General features: G+C 35.8%; 1 protein-coding gene across 20 annotated transcripts in view; it reads right to left on the bottom strand.

Moving 5' to 3' along the window:
* Nucleotides 1–17,294, bottom strand: part of PAM (peptidylglycine alpha-amidating monooxygenase) — a 282,570-nt gene that overhangs the window by 51,197 nt on the left and 214,079 nt on the right. For 12 of the 20 annotated variants that reach the window (XM_044264831.1, XM_044264821.1, XM_044264769.1 and 9 more), the window contains exons 8-14: nucleotides 17,079–17,127; nucleotides 15,719–15,786; nucleotides 14,392–14,472; nucleotides 14,027–14,103; nucleotides 13,423–13,526; nucleotides 6,411–6,595; nucleotides 5,104–5,172 (exon numbers count right to left, since the gene is read on the bottom strand). In XM_044264831.1, the coding sequence (XP_044120766.1) occupies nucleotides 5,104–5,172; nucleotides 6,411–6,595; nucleotides 13,423–13,526; nucleotides 14,027–14,103; nucleotides 14,392–14,472; nucleotides 15,719–15,786; nucleotides 17,079–17,127 (633 nt within the window). Of the gene's footprint in view, nucleotides 1–2,586; nucleotides 2,671–5,103; nucleotides 5,173–6,410; nucleotides 6,596–13,422; nucleotides 13,527–14,026; nucleotides 14,104–14,391; nucleotides 14,473–15,718; nucleotides 15,787–17,078; nucleotides 17,128–17,294 lie in introns of all 20 variants that reach the window. The other 8 variants (XM_044264740.1, XM_044264805.1, XM_044264795.1 and 5 more) reach the window with 1 other exon arrangement.

Genomic DNA, 17,294 nt, shown 5'->3' on the forward strand with positions numbered 1-17,294 from the left:
CTTGTGAGCTGCTCATAAATCATAATGAACTGATAAATTTTTAGCAAATGGGAATGCAAACAAGAATTGTATCCTCTTTCAAACAGCAAAGTGGCATTGTGGGTTTTTGGAATTAGCCAAGAAGATGCTACTAAAACCACTTGCACTTTATTAAGGAATGAAGGGAGTGTTCTATTTTGAACAAAGCAAAGAAATAGAAATTTTAGTTACTAAGTCTAGCCTTTGTATCACTCTTCTCAGAAATGGTTTACCAACGTTTACTTTAACAAGCGTTTACAGTAGACTATGGTCTTTTTAACTTGCAACTGTGTTCCCTTGATTCTGCTTATTTGATAAAACATGCCAATGTTAATTCATTTTTGTTAGCATAAAACCACTGTGAAATTATTCTGTTTCACAGAAGGTGTCTGAAGACCTTTAACTATCGGGGGTCATGGAGTGTTTTCCCTCTACAAATTGTATTTTTGTCATATTCTCCCTGCCTTGGGAATATAGCCGCTCGTGCTGACCTTTGAGTAGAAAGATTGATTATATGAGGGCACAAAGACTACAATGAGAAGAGTTTGGAGCAAACTGAATAAAACATGTTAAAGGCCCTTTCGGCAGCAAAAGAAATGCTGTCTGGCGCATAATGTACAATAACAAGGACAACGGCTATTGTAGATTTTGACTTTCAGCTCTGCCATGAGTTTTGTTTTTTTTTTTAAAGACATCAAATCTTCTCAACACAACTAACATAAATTTCAATACTGCACCTTTACCTTGAATTATAAGGGAGAGAAACACCCCAAATCAGAACTCCTAATAGTAGTTGCATAGATTCTTGCCTGAAGCTGGTAAACCTCGGGTTGTATCACTGGTAGAGTGAACAGATATAAGAACTCATGATGCCTAAGAAATAAAGGGAACTTATAAAACACACTTTATTTTCCTAAATGGGGCCAACTATAAGTAGAGGATGTGTTCCTGTGCCTGCTCTGGAAAACCTCAATGCTACCCTTCTTATAATATAGTCTCCCAGGATTTGTTTCCTTTTCTTAGAATCAATGTCTAATTGAGTTTTATTGTTTAGCTTATTGTACTTATTACAGACCCAGGCAATTCTTCACTTACAATGGCTTCAAAGAATAGTAAGGTTTCAGTTTATTGTGATTATCTACTAGTGTTTTTCTGCTTGGAGGCAGACATAATCAACTCAATCACAGATTAGCTTACCTACAGAAAAACAGGCTAGTCTCAAAGCAGTATGGGCAGGAATATACACATAATATGCAGGCAATAAAAATCACGCTTGCCAATGATTTTTATAGCTGGAGGAAAAGTTCGGTATATAGTATTTAAAAAACAGGATGCAAAACTATGCACACATGCTCTAAACATTATTAAAATAATGTGTCGAGGGGCACCTGGGTGGCTCAGTGGGTTAAGCCGCTGCCTTCGGCTCAGGTCATGATCCCAGGGTCCTGGGATCAAGTCCCGCATCGGGTTCTCTGCTCAGCAGGGGGCCTGCTTCCCTTCCTCTCTCTCTGCCTGCCTCTCTGCCTACTTGTGATCTCTCTCTGTCAAATGGATAAATAAAATCTTAAAAAAAAATAATGTGTCGATAATATATTTTTCACACTGAGATGTACATATATACCCATATTCCTAGGGATGATGTATGAATTTTATTTGCTTCTTCGGATTTTTCTGTAAATTTCTTTTTAAATGAATATTATTTAGCAAATCAGTCAAATAAGCATTATGTTTTAAAAATCTCCCCACAGTTGGGGCACCTGGGTGGCTCAGTTGTTAAGCATCTGTCTTTGGCTTGGCCCCTGATCCCAGGCTCCCTGCTTAGTGGGGAGCCTGCTTCTCCCTCTCCCACTCTCCCTGCTTGTGTTCCCTCTCTCTCTGTCAAATAAATAAATAAAATCTAATAAATAAATAAATGAAACCCCCACAGACTTAATTAAAGCTTCATTAAAAATATGTCCCATTGTTGCATGATCCAGGACAACCTGACAGAAAGTTGTCGTATAATGAGGCTCTTCTGGTATCTCTCATAATTACATCTTTTGAGATAAGTCTGAGATACTGGAGCCGTACACCAGATTTTCTTCTTCAGGAAGCAAATACAGATAAGGATACTGCAGGAGGTAAGAGTGTTTGTAAGTACTTAGATTCATATAACTCAACTATTCCTTTTAAACTAGTAAAATCTCCAATCAAGATTAATATTCTGAAAAAAATTGATAATTATTTTTGTAACTAGAATACAAATAACCCCCAACTTCAGGTCCTCTTGGAGAAACAGAGTAATAAATAAATAATGGCAGGAAAAAGAACACAGCACAGTAGGAAAAAAATCTATAGGCTGAAAAAAATTTTTTTTCCAGCTCATAGCATATGAATATCTTTACCGCCATCTTTTTTTTACTACCTTAGTAAAAGTCATCCCTTCTTCCAACAGAGCATTTATTGCACATCTTGACCTTTATCTTCCTACATGTTTTCCAGTATATTAAGATAGGAAGTAAAAACAATATCGTTTGTGTTATCCAGGCAGAACTATATTATTTAGCCACTGATGGGTACAGAACTTGCCTTTGAGTACATGTCCTCGGACGTTTGAGGTCTTTTCCTTCCTGCTCCACAAATGTTCTATTTCCAATGGGGGTCTGACATCCTCTGTGTGACCAACATAGATGCCGTCTGTTAACCTGTGGCTAGCACAACTGAAATGACTCACAGCTTTTATTTATTGGGGATTTAAAATATTTAAAGGATCGATACAAGCTGGCGGAGTACTTGCACATAAATTGTATTGGCCAGAGCACCAAACTAAGGCAAAAGGTTGAGCTGGGGGGCTTATTTAAAAATCAGCACATGTGGCATAATTTGTTTGAATAATTAGACCCCTCTTATTAGCTACCTGGCCAATTTATCTCCCCAGAGAATTAATACAGATACACATTTTGTGCAAACAAACAACTCTGAGAAGAATGGGATACTCTCTCAGTAATGAGTAGATCTGTCCTGGGCACTGCAAGGAGACAGATTGATCTCATTAGCGAATCAATTAGACTATGTGCACAAATATGCACTTGGTATATTTCTCTATTCTCTTTAAATTCTAGGCTAGTAGTGCACAAAGGCCTGCAGAATAATATATGGGCTACATTGGACACTGAAATGGCTTTTGGTTAGTTATCTGCCTTCACATAACCTAGCAGCTGACATTTTCATGGACCCACTAATTTCAACATAGAATGCCATAGCCTATTTTCTGCAGTATGAAAGTTCAGTCAGAAGAATATATGTTTCTTCCAAGTTAAATCACTTTACAGCATTTTTATTCATAAGTAGAATAAAACACCAACTCTGAGAAAATAATTTCTTCTGTGTCCACAGAATTCTTCTCTGGAACCAGTAAGGCTTTGGGTATATTTAAACTTCTTAATATTATAAACATATATCATCAAACTTGAAAGAATAAGTGAATGGCAAAATATGAAAGCGTTTTAAAGGATGTGGTTTTTAGGTATACATGACATCTCTTAAATCTCATTTGGAAAGAAGAGATTAAACTTAACATTTAAGATTTTTCTGCTAATGAAACCTCTGGGTTTCTAATCTTTCAGAAGTTTCAATGTGTCCCTTGATTAACTCAAATAACTTGAAAACGAAAACAGATCAACCTCAGTTTCCATAGAAACTTATCATTTTATAAGGCACATCCACTAAATGGTGGTCTCATTCTCTACTTTATCACATATGTTAGTATTTCAAAATGTATTCTAAGATAACTCGAATTATTTCAAAGGCCTGTATTTCAAATAGTGCATCCAATATCAAAACAATTCACTTTAAATCTGAACAAATTTCAGTACAGTTATAACAAAGAGTGTCAATACTACCATGTTATTTATAATTACTGACTTCCTTACAATTCTATACACAGATTGATAAGTTTATCTATTTTAAATAATACTCAATACTTTAATATGAGCCATTTAGTATATAAACTATTTAGCATAAAATCATCTCCCTTTTTCTGACTTAATAAGAAAGTAGAAACAACTTTGAGCTAAAACTATATTCTTTTTCCAGAAGCCACTTTTTTATAATTAAATGTTATGGAACAGACTCTATGTAATTTAAAACTTTTATATTACAGTTTCCCCTCATCCCTTTTCAGAGTGTATGTCTTCCTTTAAAAAGTCTGGATTCATCAACTTTGTAAATACTCTTAATGCAAGAATATTGTCTTTGGCCTAGACCTAAAAGAATATATTTTGAAGAATTCCTACAGTGGTTTACAAAATCCAAAGAGTGAGAAATTTCTCTCTGTTGCCAAAAGAAAAATCTTATTTCCTGTACACTTCATGTTGTTATAAGACACATGCTTGGAGGAACATAAAACTAAATGCTTTAAAAAATATATTGTATCTAGTCCAAAATAACTTGATAATATACTCCAACGCCTAGCACAAAGTATCATCTTTGAAACAACTAGTAAGAAAACAAGATAGAGAAGAATAACTTTTCAGTGTCAACACGTGCAATATATGATATTTCTTCAAAGAAACAGATCAGAGGAAGAATGATGCTTTCTTAACTCATCAGTCAGCAACTTAACTCAAAACTACAAATGCCTACATTGATAATCCCTCCTATTTTACTGACGGCAGAGAAGAATGCCTCAGGCGAGGCAAGATGAAGGATAAGTCTTAATTTCTTTCAAATAGAGTCAATAAACACATTGCCCAAAGTACACAAGATTTTAAATGGTCAATGTTAATCCTTTAGATTTCAAAAGTAGCCAACCAATTGTTTCTAGTGATTATATTTGCACTACATATAAAACTTACCATATTAAAAAAACTAAAACAAAGGTGGAAAAATCTAATGAGTTTAAATTACATCGAGGAAATTTACTTTCAAAGCTAGAGGACAACAAGTGACCATTTTCTCATGAATTATGGATTATATAAAAACAACAGTACATAGGGATGGAGGCTGATAAAGAGACCTAAAATATCTCAGTAACTTTAAAAGTTGGTTGCCTAATTAGAACACAAATACTTTTTTAGGCCTAGTTATAAAACTATGCATACATACCCTGTTCTAATACTTCTTCTTCTCCTTTTGGCTGCTGTAGTAGAGAAGTCTTATCTTTGTTCTCTGTTTCTGTAAAGGATTAAAAAAGCTGAGCATAAATTTGTGGGATATATCACATATGTTAAATAGTTTACTGGAAATATATTATCAACATAAAAATATTTTTAGGATCTTATGTTTAATAAAAAAACTGTAGGGAGAGGGGGGTGGGGTTATGGACATTGGGGAGGGTATGTGCTATGGTGAGTGCTGTGAAGTGTGTAAGCCTGGCGTTTCACAGACCTGTACCCCTGGGGCTAATAACATATTATATGTTTATAAAAAAATTAAAAAATAAACAAACGAAAAACAGTATGAAGAATTTATATGCAGAAATGCTCTTAATCACACACACACAAAAAACTTCCAGTGTAACCACCATCTACCAGACTTCTGACTTAATAACAAGATCAATTACCCTTTCAGTAATATATACATGAGACAATTTTAAAAATGCATTAAAAAAACTACTTGTATTTTTAAAAATTGAATTTAGTGACATTTTAAGGAAACTTTAAGAACATTTTAAGGCAAATTCTATAAGCATATTAAGATCTTAATAAGTGATCTAATTGCTATTTAAACTTGTTTCATAAAATTTCTAACAGAAAGACATAAGAAGCCGCTCTGGCATTTTACGATTAGATCTGTAAAACTCAGGAAAGTCTCAGTATACTTCATCCAATAAAACAGGGTGTGGGTTCTGCAATTTTAAACTAATGAAATGACAATCAGTTTGAACATTTTTCAGATGAAGAGTAAGTTCATCAACAATTCTGAGAATGAGACCAAAAAGGCCAAGATTAGTAATGCCTCATAAATCAAGAACTCTTCTTGCTTGAGGAGGCCCATTAAAATAGATAATTTAGGGTACAGTTGGAGACGATAACCATTTTCTTTGGCAAATTGAATTCACTCTTTAGAACCCGGTGTATAAATTCATAAATTGCATGTCATTACTGACTATGGAATAATCAAATGGGGAAGTGAGAAAACATGAATTACATGAAGAAAGAGAGCTGCATTTATTGAACTGGTCCCCAAACTAGTCTGTTCCACTACTAGATTCTTCACTTTTACTGTTTTGATGGGGGCACGTCAGGAAGGTAGGTAGGTTACAAAGAAGGGAAAAGTGGGAACTGGATTACGTGTACATGTGATTGACAGAAGGTGGATGCTTTCAAGCATTAATTATACAGTCAAGTGAGACACACAAGAAAATACAAACTACAAAATCATGTTTTACTTTAAACGAGTACCAGCTTTACCTTTGTGATGTCCATGCATCATAACCATGTCAGACTTCACCGGAATTGGAATATTGGCCTCTGGTGGTATGGATCTGAATAGTTCCGGAGCCACATTCTGTGTACAGGTCATGAAAGAAACGGCGTGCTTGGCTTCCATGTAATACATAATGTATAGGTTGCACATTTCATCGCTAGATGTGCCACTGCAAGCAAAAAAAAAAAAAAAAAAAAAAAAAAAAGACATAACAAATCAGCTACTCCCATAAAACACATTCTTAATGCAAGAAAAATACAACCAGTAAATCTGCCAGCAATAGGTTCAGAGGTGAAAATATTGTGCCTTTATTTTATAGCTTTCATTAAAACCTGTCACAGTTTTCAGCATCTAAAGCACGTTGTCAAAGGTACATTTCCACTTCCTAATCGAGCATCCATTTGCAGTCACTCCATAGATACAACCCAATACTGCAGATGGAAAAGGCATTTAAGTAGCAGGGACATACTTTCCTTCCTCTTCTAAATCCTTTCATCCTTTAGTCCTTCCATTTGCTAAAACTCGCAGATTGGGCAAAGTACTTGCCTCATGGAAAAATCTTAATTATTTACTTAATAATGGTAAAACTCAGAACACTTTAACGGAAATATCATATATTATTTACAAGTCTTTATAAGTGGCTTTTTCCATTTAACCCTGAGAGCCTAGGATCTTGTTTTTGGTAATTGTCTCCAGCCACAGGGTCAGATGAACTGAGAATCCCGTATTGATACTAAGACATCATAAATGGGCCCCTGATATCCTACGTGGCACCTTGGCAAGCAGGAAAGTAAAAAGAGAAACAAAGGAACGGTACAAAGGGACATCAGTCCTAACCTCTTCTAATGGCTCAGACCTCAATGGGGTAGTGCCATGCTGCTGAAAGACTCAATTGTTAAAAACAGATTTTAAAACAGCGGGAGGGACATTTCTAAGATACAAGCTCCAAACAACACAAGGTAATGCTTAATAGCTTAACACATGGTTTTGTTCTTCCTTAGTTCATGAGGGCTATCATGTATTTCATCTTCTTCACCATCATTAGGAGGGAATTATCTTTTTTTTAAACTAACATATAATGTATTATTAGCCCAGGGGTGCAGGTCTGTGAATTGCCAGGTTTACACACTTCACAGCACTCACCATAGCACATACCCTCCCCAATGTCCATAACCCCACCACCCTCTCCCTACCCCCTCCCTTCCCGCCACCCTCAGTTTGTTTTGTGACATTAAGAGTCACTTATGGTTTGTCTCCCTCCCGAACCCATCTTGTTTCATTTATTCTTTTCCTACCCCCCAAACCCCCCATGTTGCATTTCCACTTCCTCGTATCAGGGAGATCATATGATAATTGTCTTTCTCTGATTGACTTATTTAGCTAAGCATAATACAGGAGGGAGTTATCTTGATACACCTCCACAAGACTTTCATTTCCAAGGTAGATTGTGCAAATGAATGTTTCCTTTCTGGTGTTCTGACAATTTTTAGCAAGCCTCTGCTAATAAAAAACAAGCTGTGAAGTGGCTTATTTGCTGTACAAAAATACGTCAGTGTTGATTTTTCCAGCAATGTCATGTGGCACTCACTTCCTCTCCATAGCAACAGTAATGACGTGAGCAAGGGAAGGAACAAAAAATATTTTCCAAACAGGGATGTGGTTTCTGTAAGCTTGGAAAATGGAGAGCCCCCGAGAGACCACAGCAATGAATCCCCGCCACAGGAAGCTCTGTTCATGCTTTAAAAGTCATTTGGCTTCTCACTCTCTGAATCTGATACCTGTCAGTGTAATTGCCTCTCCTGTGAAATGCAAGTCGTGAGGTGCAGCCCCAAACAAACACCTGTTCACTACACACGTCTTCCCGTGTCAAAACACCCTGCCTAAGAATTTCATTTTAACATCACTGGAGTTGGCCAGAAAGCTGTGTGTTATAAAAGAAATGGCTGGTGCCAGAGTAATAAGCCAGAACCCTTTACCATATTGTCCACTCTTTCCCCATTCAAAATGCAGAAAAATGTGTAGATCAAGAGACAGAGATGAGGGAAAAGGAATTTAAGATGTGGCTCTAGCTTAGAAGACCTTGAATCATCGTGTAGAGAGGATAAGCAAAATAATCAAGCAAACTTTTCCAACCAGTGAAAGTAAAAAAAAAAATAAATTTATAGTAAATGTATATAGTAATAATTGAAACTTGCAACTAATCTATGGACAGATCCTTCCACATTTTACCTGTTTTACCTCATGTCCATGTTCATCTCTAAACACATGACTTTATGAGACAGCATAATCAGGTCACCAATATTCATTAAAGGTACTGATTCTCTGATACAAAATTGAACTGATCAAATCACTTTAAAATCTTTGCTATCACAAAGAAAAATTCATTAAAGACCTGAAGGAAAAGGAAAGATCAGACTTTATGCCTTTCCACTTGTCATCGAACTCGTAGTTAAGGTGGCTAAGTTTCTCCTACTTGACAGAGAAACAATCACATCTTAAATATGTCAGGACTCAAATCTTAGTATCAGCAAACCAGTTTGCCTATTTTATTCCTCATCCATCTTTCCTTCATTTGAAAGAAAAAAATAAATAAATAAAAGAAGCTCTGACTTTAAATCAAACTGCTTTCTGTATTCCTAAGGGAGAATGTTGACACATCTACCCTTGTTTTCTATAGAGGACAACACACACAATTCAGCTCTGTCAATCTAATGATTATTAATATGAGAAAGTATGGAGGGAGGCTGTGTTCACACATTTGCCCTGGCTCCGCTGAATGGCCCTTTCAGCATTTCCTAACGCCAATGTGATTCTCTAAATGATGCCTGCTAGCATCACTTATATTCCAAAATTACAGTGGTGCCTCTCTTTCATCTTCATGCAAAATAAAGTGCTTATGTGATAACTACTTTTTCATATCAGCTCACTCTAAATCTGACAAGCTGGGATGAGCTTGAAAATAGTTAAGCCCTCAATAAATATTTGTTGAGGGAAGGAAGAATGAATAATATATCTTAATAAATGTTTACAACTTGTTATGGTATAGCCTGTTAGCCCCTAATGTATCACACTGCTGAGTCAGGTTAATTTTATGAACTCCATCTAGGGCATTCCAGAAAAATATTTATATCTATCTGTCTATCTATCTACCTATTTATCATCTATGTTTTAAGAGGGTTTTAATAAAATATATTATTTTATATTATAAAGATATATAATAGAGATTTAAGAAAGTACTAAATATTCTGAATGAACCTTTTAAAAAAACATAAATCTTGTTGTCTATGATGACTGTGTATCAGACCGTGATACTCCCTCCACTTCGATGATTCCCTCATCCCTAGGTCCCTTATGCTCAACAGACGTTGGGCTTAAAAAAACAAAATAAAACAAAAAACAATGATGGGAAATACTGATTTTGGAAAGAAATAGGACACTTTAAATAAGTTATTTTTCAAAACTCTGAATCGTTTCTTCAGAGCTTTCATGGGGCTTTTAAACTTACACATTAAGGAGTTTCTGTCCATATAATTTTACCTTTACATATAGTATACTTTAAAACGTTGACTAAAGTACTGTGTTTAGTATCTATGAATATTCATTAGACATTCTCATATGTATATGATATAACTGGCTCCAAAGGAAAAATATGACCAACAAAATTGACCAAATATGTAAATATTATCTACCAATTCTCAAGAGTTAATTTAAAATATTAGCAAATTAGCTGACTTAATTAGCTTAATCGGCTGCCTTAATAAAATTCTTATTTTGGTTGTTTGTTTAAACTTGACTGAACATTTGAAAGGAATTCAGAGAAGTGTCATATGGAACATAAAATATGTAATGCAGACAGTCACAAAATCTAGCCTCTCCATTGATTAATGGGTACTATGTTGTTAGTACATACATTGGTACAATTTTTTTTTTAAATTTTATTTATTCATTTGACAGACAGAGATCACAAGTAGGCAGAGAGGCAGGCAGAGAGAGAGAGGAGGAAGCAGGCTCCCTGCCGAGCAGAGAGCCAGATGTGGGGCTCGATTCCAGGATCCTGGGATCATGACCTGAGCTGAAGGCAGAGGCTTTAACCCACTGAGCCACCCAGGCACCCCGACATTGGTGCAAATTTGTCTAAGACATAGTATTCATATTTACAATTTAAAAAGAAATTTAATATATCCAGATAAAAATTACTACCATTCGGTAAATTTCTTTATATGTCTTATCTTAAATCCACCTAATTTTTAATGGTTGTGTTTTGTGATGCATCCCTGCTGGGAAAAAAAATCAGTCCCTATGTTTAAAAGGGCTTTTTATTAGTTAAGCATGATTGTTCTACGTAAGCAAATTTTTCTCCAGTCCTAAAATTTTTAGCTCAATATAGAGTTAAGCTCGGATTGGGTGAAAAATTACTTGGCTGAACATCTTCTTGGTAGGCCACCAATAGAATTTTCCTGTAAAACCTAGTTTCCAGGTAGCTTCAGAATTAAGAAAATTAAAATCAAGATGCTTGTAGTTCTTCCAAGGCATGGAGGGCTATCTGCTGCCCATATGGCCTGTGGTAAATTGCCTTTTATGCTCATGATTCTAACCTGTGCCCGGGGCTGAGGGCGGGTATATGTTCATGTATGTTCATGTTGGGGGTTAGGCAGGAAGGGAGAAAAGAGAGAGATTTGCAGAGTATCATTTAACAGACTCATAAAACACTAGTTTTCTTTTTTTTTTTTTTAACTGGTTATGTTCTCCACTGTAATTCTATAGCTCCTGTGGAAGTGGTATCCTGTATTTTATAAAACAGATGCATTGATACTATTACCTTTCTAAAACTAAAATGTGTATTAAGTGATACAGGAATATTATGCATTAATATGAGAATTTGTATTCATATTTAAATTTTATTCAAACCTGTCTTATTAGTTTATCATTCTACAGGGGAAAAAAATGCTGCCCTAATATAAATTAAATATTCAGAATATGGACTCATCCAATAACTTAACTTCCTATAATTTCTTTCTATTTCATTTGTATTTCAAAATAGCATTCCCTGTGGCCCACAGGAGATTTACAAAAAGAGAGACTGATATAGTCATTTTTTTTTTTTAAAGATTTTATTTATTTATTTGAGAGAGAGAGACAGTGAGAGAGAGCATGAGCGAGGAGAAGGTCAGAGAGCGAAGCAGACTCCCCATGGAGCTGGGAGCCTGATGTGGGACTCGATCCCGGGACTCCAGGATCACGCCCTGAGCCGAAGGCAGTCGTCCAACCAACTGCGCCACCCAGGCGTCCCCTGATATAGTCATTTTAAGGTATTATTTTAAAGCAAGATGCACATTTGTTAAAAGACTGAATCATTCTGAACTCCTGATGAAACAGGCTTCTTCAGATTACTTTGGCCTTTCATCCTGGCATTGTAACAAGTCACTCATTTCTATGCTTGATACTGTCTCATGGAGGATACTCAAAGGATACAATCTGGCCAAAGTTATAAGACCTCCCGGATTATTTAAACCAAAAATTCTACGTATTCCACACTTGAATTTATACACTAATATGTAGAATGTGTTGAAAGGGATATTTTTCCTATTTAGTCTACCTATTCTAAAGGCTATTAAAATTACCAATGGCACTTAAGTAAAGTTGTAGAGGATCTACACTAACATAGAACGGAAAATAGCTCATCAACACTCTATGACTCATATATTACAAGGCTGGCCCCCTCAGTCAGCGGAGCATGCAACTCTTGATCTCGGGGGTTGTGGGTGTGAGATCCATATTTGGTGCAGAGCTCATTTTAAAATCTTTAAAATAATAATAATAATAATGACTACTAAGAAGTGAATGTCTCACTCCTTTAAATCTAATCTTGTCTATTTTATCAAGCTTTTTCTTACAGTTAGCATGCAACATCATAATTTTATTGTTTTCCTTGTCTCTCCCAAACTTACAAAATTTATTCAAAAGCAAAACTCTTGGAGGTTTCTTGTTTAATAGAACTTGTAGATTTTTTTCTTAACTGTCCCATCTTTAGCCTTAACATTGATGTTTATTAATACAGCAACCCTTTAGAGTGACATAAAAAAATCCTATTCCACTGTCTCAAATGCCTTTTTACTTTCATCGGCTTCAGCAGCTTTTCTGTTTCCCCTGACAACCAAGAGCTAGTGTTGTCATCATAAGACTCAACCTTAGTACATTTAATGCCTATTTTCAGATGCCTACTTTCTGTAACTTCTCTTTGATCAAAGATAAATGGCTTAAAACTCCAGCTTCCAGGTGGCATCAGTAAATATTTTATAACCTAATTTAACATGGAAAGAAGGCTCTTGGTTCTTTTTTGACCAAAAAAAAAGACACTTTATCTTTCACTTTTAATTCAGGCAAACTTTTTCTGAAAGCGTTCACAGTGCTTTGAAAATTTTACTTAGGGTTATAAAATACATGTATTTCAAAGAGGCTCAATAGTTCGGAAACTATTTAAGGTTGTCTTTTGGAAAAGAGCTGAAAATTATTGTTCCTATTTGGTAGCCTAAACAACTGGAAAAAAAATTAATACACAGAACTTTTAAGAGACGGGGGAAAAATCACAGTTCTGAGTAATTAATGGATACCACCAAATGAGAAAGCTATATATTTGCCTAAATTTGAACATAGGACAAAAAGACACTTGAGAAAAAAATTTCATAATCAATTATATTTTTCTTTATTAAATGAGCCTAAGGAAGTAATATATACTCTTGTGGCATCTATAATATATAGAGGTATGATATTCAGGGTTCTGAATAAATAGGAGGAAAGGAAACAAAAAAATAAGCACATGTTCTGGAGTTTATCCTAATCACTCATCTCGAAAATGAGAAACGGCGATATACAGTTTGCTATAATTGTTCATGATAATAAAAAATTGTGCAATTCATTCACAAACATATCTATCACTTATAATCATGCCTTGCCCCAATAAAATATTTTTAAATACTGGAATTTATAAAACCGTACCCAATGTGCGTGGATTCTGTCCTTCCTTCACCAGAGAACACACATCTTGCTGCCAATATGTCACCAAAACTCACATCTACTGGGTGCTCCACAGGGTAGAAAGCCTACCAAGAAGATAAACACAATGATTCATTAAAATTGCCAATAAAACCCAGAACTATGTGCTTTGATAACGTGAGGTCTGGCATACCCTGGGTAGAGACGATGAAGACACAAACACACAGACACACAATTCACCAGCATGTTTACAAATGTTAAGAGAACAGTCAAGCTGGAAGTTGTAAAAAAGGAGGTTATATGCAGTTTGGATAAACAATAAATGTAGACTTAGAGATGTTAGGATTCTAGAGAAATTCACAAGGATTCTATAAGGGTTTCTAAGACTACTATCTGTTGATTACTGTTTTTTTTGGTCTCAAAAATTTTAGTTTAATTGCTGGAGGGGTGGGAGGAGGGATAGGGTGGCTGGGTTATGGATATTGGGGACGGTATGTGCTATGCTAAGTGCTGTGAATTGTGTATGACAGATGATTCACAGACCTGTACCCCTGAAACAAATAATACATTATATATTTTTTAAAAAATTAAACCAGTTTCTACACACCTGTGGCAGCTGGGGACTCTGGCGTCCAATCAGTGCCCACTGTCCATTTCTTACTCTGTATCCACTGACTACCTTTCCTGTAATGAACATGAATTACAATCATGTAATGTCATGAAGTATTAGAAAAATAAAAGGCATCATTTGCTTTCCTTTTTCAAAATAAAATCTGAATATTGTCAGAACCCAAAATGCTAGGTATTTTAATGAAAACGATATGATGAAAAAACACACAATTTCAAGGTAGTATGCAAAAATCTTTCATTGAAACAGATTTAAAGCCAAATACAATTTACATTTTACATTTATAGTGTTAGCAAGCGGCAAGGCAAATATTTATAATTTAACCTGTAGTTTAAAGTTCTTACCTAAGTGGTGAGTGTGAACTCTATAGGCAAAGACATGCATTGGATACTTTTTGTAATGGCACGAAATGTCAGAATTCACCACTGTTCAAAATGAAAACACAGAAAGAAGGGTCACTATCCAACTGGAAAATAACATTATTTTCATCTAAAAATATATATAGGTTATTCACAAGTGGCTAGGCGGCAAGGTGCGGGGTGGGAGGGGTTCCTAGAAAGTAAACAAGCACTCAGGTATGCAGCAGGTGTTAAGCCCTATTATGTGCCAGCCAGTTTACTAAGATGAGTTAATAACCTCTGGCCCTCACATTTAATTTCTTTCATAAACAAAATGCCTAGCGCCAAAATAAGATACCCTGTCAGCGAAAACATAGGCTTCATTTGCACTTTTTTCTTTTCTTTTTAAGATTTTATTTATTTATTTGACAGAGAGGCAGGCAGAAAGAGAGGGGGAAAAAAGCGGACTCCGCACAGAGCAGAGAGCCCCGTGCGGGGCCTGATTCCAGATCCCTGAGATCATGACCTGAGTGGAGGCAGAGGCTTTAACCCACTGAGACACCCAAGTGCCCCTTCATTTTCTACTTTTATCACGACAATTTATGCAGTTGAAAAAACTTAACAACTGGCTGCAAACACTTAAGATAACTACATTGACAATACCTGTTGAGAAGGAACCACTTCATTTACTTCTCTTTCAGTCGAAAACACTGTAGTTATTCAATAAATGTGTCTTTGATAGTAACAATGAGACCATACTTGTCAATAACTTTACAAGAATCCCAGTAAAAACAAAGGAGTAATATTTAACATGGCATTTTCATCAGATGTTTAGATACACTGCTGAATAATATTACACTTACTCTAATAGCTTTTTGTAAGTTTAGAAGAATCAGCTATTATTATCTCCATTTTACAAATAGGGAATTAAGCCCAGCATCTAAGTTCAAAGACTGAGCTGGTCTTGGATTTGCTAGCCTCTTGACTTTGAAACTGATATTCTCTACAGTAGTTAATGTCACAGTACATGATGAGATTTGTCTTTGGCATCTACAGGATGGATGACTGATTTGTAAAATACTCAAGATTTATTTTTGTATTTACATAACCTATTACCTACCTATGGGCCTCAATCCTTAGCATCTCGTAAAAGAATGGATGATAATAAACTACTGGCTTGGAATAGTAGAGAAATCTATTTAGAATCTAAGGATAATAAAGAACTGGTTTAGTTTTCAGGGCAATAGATCATTTCAAAATTTTATTAAAAAATACTGTAAATCCATTCATATAGGTTAAGTAAAGATAATGGTAAATACTAAAAGATAATTACCTTTCTCTCCCGGTGGAATAACAGTGTCAACAGACATCATAAGGTACATGCCAGCAATGAGAGGCTGTCTGCAGGAAACAGTAACATTTATATCAACTATTTGAAACATAAAAACTATGGCCTTAGAAAAATAAGATATACTTTAATACACTGATCTATAAAATATGATTCATATGAAAATGAAAACAATACAGAAAAAGAGGTAGGATATATGCTTTTTTATTTAAATAACTTATTTTTTTGGACAAATAGCTAAAAACATTTATTGCCATAAATAATGTGGAAGGCAGTCTCTAATGGCTCCCGTGATGGTTAAGTGTCTCTGTCCACTATCTAAAGAATAGACCCCAGTAGTTTGGTCAAACATTGGGAGGTATTTTTTAGTTGTGTCCAATATTTAAATTACTGACTTGGACTAAAGCAGATTACCATTCACAGTGTGGGTGGGTCTCTTAAGAGAAAAGCCTGAGGTCCCAGGAAGAGGAAAGAATTCTGCCTCCAGACTGCGTTGGACTCAGAACTCCACACTGACTCCTGCCAGAATTTCCAGCCTGCCTTGCAGACTGCAGACTTGCCAGACCCCACAACTGTGTAAGCCAGTTCCTTGAAGTAAATCTCTTTCTTTCCCTTTGTGTGTGCGTGCATGCGTGTGTACATTCTATTGGTTCAGTTTCTCCAGAGAATTCTGGCTGATACAGCTCTCAGTAATTCCTAGCTCTGACATTCATGCCCTTGTCTAATCTTCTTCCCTTGGGCATGGACTGGGCATAGTAACTGGACCTCGGGGTTGGTTATTCTTAAAAAAGAATAAGACAAAGCAATTTCACTCCCCCCCCCATAGGAGTCAGAGTATGAAGATTTGTGGCAACCCTTTTCTTCACCCATCAAATTTCTATATTCTTCACTAACTTCTGACATCAGGCTACAAGGCTGTGGTTTCCATCTTGCATGCCCTCCCTTGCTTTCTCTTGCTGGCTGTGATGGAAGCCAATCACCACTATATTGTAAGCTGCCCTGTTTAGAGTCCACAAGGCAAGAAATGAAGGAGTCCTCCAGACAACAACGAACAAGGAACTGAATCCTGTCCATAACTGTGTGAGTGATCTTGGAAGTGGCTCCCACCCCAGCGGAGCCTCAAGATGTTTCTGAAACCCTGGCTGAGCCCTTGATTGCAGCCTTTGTGTGAGACCAGCCATTGCCCCCGGCTAAGCTTGTATCCAGAATATTTGTTGTTTTAAGCCACTAAGTTTAGGGTAATTTGTTATATAACAATAGACAATGAATACAGTGGATTTTCCCACTTTTAGGTTCTCAAAGATCTTAAAGCTGTCACTTAGGTAGGGTAACTAGAAGTACTTACGGCAGGCGTGTGAGGTGTAAAGACACACCAGAACAGTCTTTGTGATTATCTGAAAACACATGCAAACAAAGTACACACTTAAATATGAAAATGTGAGAAGCAGATTTCAAACTACTAAATTTTACATGATTATAACTCAGTCCTAACACAAATTATGTTTTTGTTTGTATGGTGCTTTATAGTCTACAGAGTATTTTCTTATTCATAAATATATTT

This window comes from Neovison vison, chromosome 1 (assembly GCF_020171115.1).
Source record: "Neovison vison isolate M4711 chromosome 1, ASM_NN_V1, whole genome shotgun sequence".
Lineage (NCBI taxonomy): Eukaryota > Metazoa > Chordata > Mammalia > Carnivora > Mustelidae > Neogale > Neogale vison.